General features: G+C 47.9%; 1 protein-coding gene and 2 non-coding genes across 3 annotated transcripts; 2 read left to right on the top strand and 1 right to left on the bottom strand.

Moving 5' to 3' along the window:
- The first annotated feature begins 1,230 nt into the window (after positions 1-1,230).
- LOC133275558 (5S ribosomal RNA) lies at positions 1,231-1,349 on the top strand. Its single transcript, XR_009745593.1, has one exon. It is a non-coding gene; the product is annotated as a 5S ribosomal RNA (ribosomal RNA).
- A 555-nt stretch (positions 1,350-1,904) lies between these two features.
- On the top strand, positions 1,905-2,023 carry LOC133275552 (5S ribosomal RNA). Its single transcript, XR_009745590.1, has one exon. It is a non-coding gene; the product is annotated as a 5S ribosomal RNA (ribosomal RNA).
- Positions 2,024-5,543: 3,520 nt separating this feature from the next.
- On the bottom strand, positions 5,544-8,492 carry LOC133275393 (uncharacterized; the record flags this gene model as incomplete). The annotated part of the gene is given in 3 exon segments (XM_061465362.1): positions 5,544-5,653; positions 7,867-7,946; positions 8,404-8,492. Coding segments are annotated over 3 exon segments (279 nt in total), but the record flags the coding sequence as incomplete, so codon positions are not given.
- Positions 8,493-9,005: the final 513 nt, after the last annotated feature.

Here is a 9,005-nt window from a genome sequence, read left to right as displayed (position 1 = left end):
AGCCTGTGTGCCATGGGGGACCTGTCCCGGTGGCTGTTATGTGGCTGCTTCACGCTGCAGGTGTGTAGTAAGCAGCTCTGACCCTACCATAGTGTGGTGACCTACAGCTAACACTCTTTGGCAAGCTCATTCCCAGGAAACCTCCTCAGAAAATAACTGCTGAGGCTGCTCAGAGGAACCCTGCCTGGTACCTGCTGCCTGGGCAGCTTGAGGCTGCTCCAACAGGGGCCGAGGTGGCCACAGGGTCACCAGACTGTCTGACACAGGAATGCCAGTGCAGGTGTACCACACCAGGACCACCTGAAAACAAGGGGTCAGAGTGACAGGAGCAGCATATGCTATGCTCACGCTACTGTGCTTTCAGAAAATGCCATATCCATGGTGGAGAGATCCTCCTTCCACCCAAAGGACATTGAGAGGAGAGATGGGATCTGTGACAGGTCACTCACCACTGCAGCGACTCATAAGCTTTGGCCTGAGAGGTGTCTAGAGACATAACGAAGAAAAAGTAAGAAAAAGCACAACCAGGTTGCCACCTACTGGAAATAAATGTCTGGGGTATGAGATGGGTGGTAAAAAAAAAAAAAAAAAAAAGGAAAGGAACAATCATCTGAAAAGGGCAATCATTAGAGACAAGACACAGAAGTTTCAGTGAGATGTTTAAGGGAATGGCAACAACTACATAAGGCAACAAGATATAACATAAGGCAACAAGATATAAGCATATCAGAACATTGATAGGGAATATTACAGTGTAAAAAACTAACCAATGGCATTGGAAAGCGATTATTGAGGAATACAAGTGATGTGTCAGTTACGAAAGAAGACAGCAGAGGGCAGGTATATAGGAGTCTGTGCTAGAGAGGCTTGTTGCAGGGGTTGACCATTTTTCCTGCTGGGCTGTTGGGGTGATTGAGGCCCCTGTGGGCAATGTCGGGCCACCTTTTTCTCGGTGGGGTGTTGTGGAGGGGCAGGTCCGCAGGTGTCCCCTTGCCGTGTTGCTGGGGGCAGCAGGGAAAGAGCGCGGCGACGCTTGCGCAGGGGGGTTTGTGTTGGGGCATCGGGGCCAGGGCTTGCGGGGCTCTGTGCTCGGAGGGGTTACTGCGTGGCAGCGGGTGCCTCAAGGTGGGTGTGTGACCCATTGCTGCCGGTGGCTTTGGGGGTTGGGGCTGAGTGCGGGTCGGGAGCGTGTGCGGGGGCGCCGAGAGCGGTGGTGGCAGGGGAGAGGCTGCCTACGGCCACACCACCCTGAAAACGCCCGATCTCGTCTGATCTCGGAAGCTAAGCAGGGTCGGGCTCGGTTAGTACTTGGATGGGAGACCGCCTGGGAATCCCGGGTGCTGTAGGCTTTTGCCAGCCCATAGGGGACCCTGCGGGCAATGTCAGCCTCTTTTTCTGTGCGGGCTTTTGCGTCTTTGGGGCACCATCAGGAATTGCAGACCCCTTTTTCTTGCTGGCATTTGAAGCACTTAGGGTCCCCTGTTTGCAAGCTTCTCCCCCTTTTGCTGGCTTGCCTTTTTAAGCTATTTAGGCCCCTGCGAGCAATTCCAGCCGTTTTTTTCTTGCGGGACGTTGAGGCCACAGGGGTCCTTGCGGGCAGTCCCGGACTTCTTGTTCTCGGTGGGGTGCTGCGGAGGGGCAGGTCCATGGGAGACCCTGTTCCTGTTGTTGGGGGACATGAGGGAAGGAGCGTGGCGTTGTTTATGCGCGGGCCGGGGGGGGGGGGGGATTTGCGGGGGGGCGCGTGTCGGGTCGTCGCGGGCAGAGGCGTGCGGGGCTGTGTGCGTGGGGGCGCTGGCGTGGTTGGGCGTCACAATGGTGCCCCTGGCTTTGGGGGCTGGGGCTGAGTGCGGGTGGGCAGCGTGTGCGGGGGCGCCGAGAGCGGTGGTGGCAGGGGAGAGGCTGCCTACGGCCACACCACCCTGAAAACGCCCGATCTCGTCTGATCTCGGAAGCTAAGCAGGGTCGGGCTCGGTTAGTACTTGGATGGGAGACCGCCTGGGAATCCCGGGTGCTGTAGGCTTTTGCCAGCCCATAGGGGACCCTGCGAGCAATGTCAGCCCCTTTTTCTTGCTGGGGTCTTCCTAAGAAGGAAAATAGTAAATAGCTTGCTATATCCACGGTAGATAATACAAGAGATAATGGATTTTTGGAGGTCACTTCCAACCCACACTGTTCTATCATTCTATGTTTTACACTGCAGTTGGAAATGCTCTGTCTGGAGATAAAAATAAACTCTGCTAATGCTGAAGATAATTGAACCTACAAACATCCCTTGCGGTGAGGTGTTGTTAAAAGCAGGCTAGACAGAAACCTACTAGTTATGACATGAGAAAACTGAGCTTTCTTTAGTTGGTCTCTTCCTGCCCCTTTTTTGCAAACCTTTGCTTTCACACGTGAATTGAGGAGAATTAGAGATAATGTGACCGCTACACGTGTGTTAGCACTGCAGGGGGCAGAGAAGAGCCAAACTGACTGCACGCCCTCAGTACAAAGTGCAAACGAATGTCATCCCAGAGTGGCACAAACTCTCACCTGGGTATGAGTCCTCCGTGTCTGAGTTGACAGGAGCCCTTTCACCAGGTAGTGTCATCATCAGGTTTCTTTACTCCTTGCCTAATTTAGCCCGGATTTGTTCTCTGATGTCAGCAGTGTCTACAACTGATTGGAAGTCAGGAGTTCTCCCATATGTCACTGCACTCTATAGAGAAACCCAGCAACAGAAAGCTATAAAAAAGAGGGGGTTAGGGGAGAAAACAGAATAAAGGACTTGAAAACAATGTCATTTTCTTCAGATGCTTTTTTGCCATCATCGTCTGTAGGCAAGAGTAAGCTTCCCTGAAGCAGTCTTTTCTGGGTTATTGTCTGGAAATTGAGGTAAAGGAGGTTGTATCTTCTTGTATGTTAAATCTTTCAGGACCTGGCTAAAGGGTATTCTGGGTTTCAGTGCTAATGCTGATATTGCACAATACCCATTACACTGCAGCTTTGTCCAGCAAAAGAAGGTAGATTATTGTATGCAGTTTTGTATCACTTGACTAAACAATGTCTGTTTTAAAATACATTATTCTGCTGCCAAAATCACTACTGCTGTATAAAGAAAAGGGTAGAGATCCCATCCAGCGGCAGTTGATGTAGATGACAAACCTGGAGCTTACTACTAATTGTTGACTGTTCTTCCAGTTGTACAGTTTATTTTATCTAATATAAAAAATAATCTGGTAAACCCATACAAGCAAGATACCTGCTTAACAGTAAAAGAAATGCTGTATTTTTACTGTTAAAGAGAACCACTTATGACAAACACTGTGAGATTCTGCTCTGCCATACTGCAATTAACTGGTGAGAGCTTGCCTCAGTGTGGTCATCTGTGCACTGCAAGTGAATGAACAGTGGTCAGAGCATTCCTTGTCAGTGTTGCACCTTTAGCATCTTCAACCGCTGTTTGCCTCAGAGGGAAGCTGCGCTCCGGTTTCCCTCTAGTGGTTCGACACTTTCTGTGCAGCCCTGACGTGGAGCTGAGCTTGGGCCTTGTGAAGTTCCAGAGTGCTCTTTAGCCCTTGGCAGCTCGAGGGGGGAGCAGAGGTTTTCCATTCGGAGCAGGATCCAGCTCAGGATTTACCAGGAGGGTGCTGGCTGTGTTGGCTCCTTGTGGTCTGCCTGGTGCCGTGCAGCACCAAGCTCTGGCAGGCACGGGGATGTACTGACTGCACTGTGCAAGGCTGGGTGTTGATGGTGTGGTGAGAGATTGGGTATAAAAATGGTTCTGTGTGCTCATGGAAAGCAGAAAAGCCCCTGATAGGCCATGTTACATGAAAGAGCAACCTCTGGTTTAGGAGGTTCCTAAATTAGAGGCTGCAGTAACCCAGGAACATACCTGGTAGGATTCCAGATTTGTGGAGCAGTGCCAGGGCCCTGCAGATCCAACCTTCCTGGGACTCAGATGCTGCAGACAGCATCAGGGACTGGGGCAGCACTTGGGCTGTGCTGGGTTTCTGCTTCCTATTCAGTGTGACCTCAACTGGAAACAACCTGGTGGGGAGGTGACCTGCACTGCGGGAGGCTGATTTCCATGAAGGACTCTCTTCCTCATGGCACGTGGGAGAGGTGGAGGGGTCATGCACTTGCACTTTGTCTCCAGCTGCCTACAAACGAGATCTCTGTACTGACAGGGAAGAGCAGAGACTCACAGCAGTCACTGACAGTGTGCAGCAGAGTTAGAGCTCAGTAACAGGAAGCAGCTCTGGCTACCAATGACTGAAGGCATTTGTTTTCAGAAGACCAGAGAGAACGTGTCATGGGAATACAGCTCCTTCAGACACTTGAAAAGGCAGCTTAGCACAGAGGCTCATTACTGTAATGAGAGAGAGGAGAAAACAACCCAACCCTGATTGAAGTCTGGTAGTCCCATCTGGAGAATATTGACTACACCTCCTGCTTCATGCAGAACACCTTAGAACCAAGAGTTCAAGAAAATAGAGCAGTTATATAGATATACAGTGAACTACCCATGCTCTCTGCTCAGACATATTAGTCATCAGAAATTCCTGGTTTCTCTAGTTTTATAAACCTAACACATCAGGAACTAAATTTATGCCAAGTGTTTGTCTTCTCCTCTTCATGCCACAGCCACTGCCATTTCCCCATCGCCATCTCTCTGAGGTGCTTACTTGCTTTCTGTTTCCTTTACATCTTTTATAGAATCCCAGAGTGATTTGGGTTGGAAGCTCATCCTTGAAGCTCATCCAGTTCCAGCCCCCTGACATGGGCAGGGACACCTTCCACTAGACCAGGTTGCTCCAAGCCCCATCCAACCCGGCCTTGAACACTGCCAGGGATGGGGCAGCCACAGCTTCTCAGGGAACCCTGTGTCATCATCTCAGCACCTTTACAGGGAAGAACTTCTTAATGTGTTTTCTCAGTCTCCCCTCTGTCAATTTAAAGCCATTTCCCCTTGTCCTGTCACTACAGGCTTTTGTCCAAAGCCCCTTTCCACATTTCTTTTAGCCCCTTTATGCACTGGCAGTTGCTCTAAGGTCTCCCCAGAGCCTTCTCTTCTCCAGGCTGAACCAGCCCAGCTCTCTCAGCCTGTCTCCAGGGCAGAGCTGCTCCAGCCCTCACAGCATCTCCGTGGCCTCCTCTGGCTCACTTTAGCAGCTCCATATCCCTCTTGAGTTGAGGCCCCAGAGCTGGATGCAGGACTTGGTTTCCTCTTACACTGGCATAAATTCAGAGTGACGCTTGAACAGCTGGACAGATCTAGATCCTCATATAGAAATACCTGGGGCCAGTAAATCTGAGCAAAACCATGTCCTCTGCTTGAACAAACAAGAAATTACTTTGCTCTTGTCTACCTGCTTAATTCAAAAAGTAGTTTCCCTTCCAGTCAGTTACACTCATTTGATTGAAAATATTTTCACAGAAACTCTCAGCTTGATTTGCTTTCCTGATTTGGGATCATTGCATTGCCTTTTGCTTAAAAAGTAATTAATTTGCTTGCAGGCTGTTTTGCAGCAGCTCAGTGGGGATTTACCGCTATTTTTCTAATCATCCTGCTGGATGCTGTAACAATGCAGGTCGCCAGTTTCCTCTTGACATTTGAGTGCTTCCAGCTCCCATGGCTTTGACCCTCTCTCTAGGGAAGGGTTCATACCTGGGAGAGAAGCAGTCATCCGCACCAATGCAGGAGCACCACAAGTCCTAGACCTGGTCAGGGCTGTATTTAGGTCCTACACATGCAGAGTAAAAGTCATCCCTGCCTGAAACATCTTGGAGTTTAAAATCCCCTGTTCTGAAAACAGTGGCATTAGTCAAAGCACAGCACAAGCAGTTCTACCAGCGGGCAGCACCTGGTGTTGTACCTGTGCTTAAGGCAATGCCCCCTGATGAGCCCTACCTGCTGCAGCCAATGCCCCCCCACCGGAAGCATTGGCATCCAGGACAGAGCTTTTGCTGTATTTGTTAACTATTTCAGGAGAGGTCTTTCACAAGCAGCACGCTCCACTTAAGTCTGAAATAGCAGAGTTTAAAGCTCTTGGTATTGTTTTGTTGAATGAGTACCCATGCAGCCTTTCCAACCCAAGGGGAGTCCACCACAGTACTCATGGTGTGCGGACCTTGCTGTTTATGATGTCTCCTGTCTAGGCGATGTACACAAATTAACAAAGCTTTGCCATCTTGATCTGCTTGTGTGAGTAGAGGCTGCTGGGGCACTTTCAGGGCTAGGAGTTGATTTTCCTGAGAGGGAGCCCAGCTCTGCAGCAGATGAGCTGCACTGCTGAGGAGAAAAAAAGGGCTAGAGGGAGGGAGAATCACAGCAGGTCTGCTGCATTACTTTCTGCAATGAGGGTGGTGAAACACTGGCACAGGCTGCCCAGAGAGGTGGTGGAGACATTCAGTGCCAGGCTGGATGTGGTTCTGAGGAACCTTAATCTAGTTGAAGACATCCCTGCTCATTGCAGGGGAGGTTGGACTCAATGAGCTGTGAAGGTCCCTTCCAACCCAAGCTATTCAGTGATTCTACAATTAGAACCCCAGGAAGTGCAGGCATTTCCCACAGCTGCTGAGGGTCTCTTCAGCTCTTTGTAGAAAAACCCCAAAGCCACAGTTATCCTTCTTTCTTATGGGAAAGGCTTCTCTCCCTCACACTCTTTGGTATGTCTGGTGGGACTGTACCATTGCTGGAGCTTGTCTTCAGTACCTTGAGCTGAAGTGCTTTGCTGACATGAGGTTAAATTCACCTGGGGGAACACATTTTAATGCAGCCAGAGAGAGTAACCTGGCTTATCTGATATACTAAGGTCTGTTTGGCACGTGGTTCACATTGAACGTTTGCTACCACACGTACCGCGTGTGAACAACACCCAGTTCTGGGGAAATTCACTTCTATTTCAACCTGTTTGAACTGGTCATTTATCAGAGAAGCAAGTGTCACATCTGAAAGCAAAGCTCCTCTGCTGCAGCTGATGGGCCCCTGAGCTCAGCAGGAGCCCTGAGGCTGCTCTGCCATTTACCTATAAGAAAAATGACACCTGAACCACAGCAGGATGTAGAGCTTTCATGGGCATAGCCCCAAATTTATCTACCTTTCCAAGCCTGCCAGGCATGCAGCACTAGTGCAGGTTTCTAGTTCAGTAAAGGGTACTATCTGCTAAACATTTTACAGTGACAAGATTTCAAACGTATCATAGCTGATGGGGTGTCTTATACACCGTAACACACACATCTATTCCACAGACTCACTTTCCTGCAGCCTGGGCTACCATCTACAGGGACAGAGATGTGTATTTAACCCCCTGATTTCAAGAAAATACTATAACAGAAAGGTCCATGCAGGCAAAAAGCACGTTTCCAGAGACCCCTATATACTGATGCCTCTGTCGCACCCTGGTGATCGCAGAGCCTCTAGGAAGCCCAGCCTTGCAGATGATGCATGCTGCCCAGCAAGCAGTGGGCTGATGAACCCAGACATATAGGGACAAGGTCCTTGGATCCTGCAGTGGAGCATGGCAAAGTGGCATGGGAGGAAGAGGTAAGGCCACTGGGGATGCTAATGGAAAACTCCCCTTCCTTTCCGTTCCCTTCTCCTGTATTCTTTAATAACCCCTTCCCTTCCTTGCATTCTCTTAGTCTCTTCTCTTCTCTTATATTCCCTTCCCTTTTCTTGTATTCTCTCCTCTTCTCTTGCATTGTCTTAGAGTCTCTTCCCTTTTCTTCTCTTACATTTCCTTCCCTTTTATTCTCTTACATTTTCTTCTCTTATATTCTTTTTCTCTTATGTTCTCCTATATTCTCTTATATTCTTAGTCTCTTCCCTTTTCTTTTATATTCCCTTCTCCTCTCTTACATCCTCTTCTCCTCTCTTACATTCTCTTCTCCTCTCTTACATTCTCTTCTCTTATATTCTCCTAGAGGCTTTTCCCTTTTCTTCCTTTATATTCCCTTCCCTTCTCTTACATTGTCTTCTCCTGTCTTAGGTTCTCTTCTCTTATAGTCTCCTATATTCTCTTTGAGTCTCTTCCCTTTTCTTCTCATATATTCCCTTCCCTTCTATTGCATTCTCTTCTCTGACATTCTTTTCTCTTACATTCTCTACTCTTATTATCTCTTAGATTCTATTCTCTTACATTCTCTTATATTTGCTTCCCCATATTCTCTTAGATTCTCTTCCGTGTATTCTCTTGTATTCTCCTCTCTTAGAAGTTCTTAGAATGTCTTAGAGCCTCTTAGAATCTTCTACTCTCTTTCTTCTATTCTCTTCTACTCTTTCTTCTATTCTCTTCTGCTCTCTTCTACTCTCTTCTACTCTCTTCTGTTCTCTTCTACTCTTCTATTCTTTCTTCTCTTCTACTCTTCTCTTCTACTGTTCTATTCTCTTTCTTCTATCCTATTCTCTTCTATTCTCTTTTATCTTTTAGTCTTTCTTCTATTCTCTTTTCTCTTTCTTTTATTTCTTCTCTTTTTCTTCTCTCCTTTCTCTTCTCTCTTTCTTCTTTTTCCTCTCTCCCTTCTATTCTCTTCTGTTTCTTCTCTCCCTTCTATTCTCTTCTTTCTTCTCTCCCTACTGGTCCCTTTTTCTTCTCTTCTTTCTTCTTTTTTGTCTCTCCCATCATTCTTTCTCTCTCCCCCATTCTCTCTCTCCCTCTTTTCTCCCTCCCCCCATTCTTTCTCTCCCCCCATTCTCTCTTCTCTCCAATTCTCTTTTCTTTCTTTCTACTATTCTCTCCTATTCTCTTCCTCCCATTTTCTCTTTCTCCTATTCTCCTCTTTTTTTCCATTCTTTGTTCTCTCTCCCATCCTCTCTTCTATTCTTTCTTTCTACTGTTCTCTTTTATTCTTTCTTTCTCTTATTCTCTTCTCTCTCCCCCCCCCATTCTCTTTCTTTCGCCTCTTCTCTCCTGTTCTCTTCCTTTCTCCTCTTCTTCCTCTCTCCTATTCTCTTCTCTTTCTCCCACTCCTCTTCTTTCTCTTGGATTGTCATATAAGAATAGAATATAAGGGAAGAG

The sequence above is a fragment of the Pezoporus flaviventris genome, unplaced genomic scaffold (assembly GCF_033815535.1).
Source record: "Pezoporus flaviventris isolate CSIRO_AGI_PZ_B2104156 unplaced genomic scaffold, CSIRO_AGI_Pfla_v1 ptg000040l, whole genome shotgun sequence".
Taxonomy (NCBI): domain Eukaryota; kingdom Metazoa; phylum Chordata; class Aves; order Psittaciformes; family Psittacidae; genus Pezoporus; species Pezoporus flaviventris.
The sequence above is the reverse complement of the archived record's forward strand: the minus strand, read 5'-3'. Positions and strand labels throughout refer to the sequence as shown.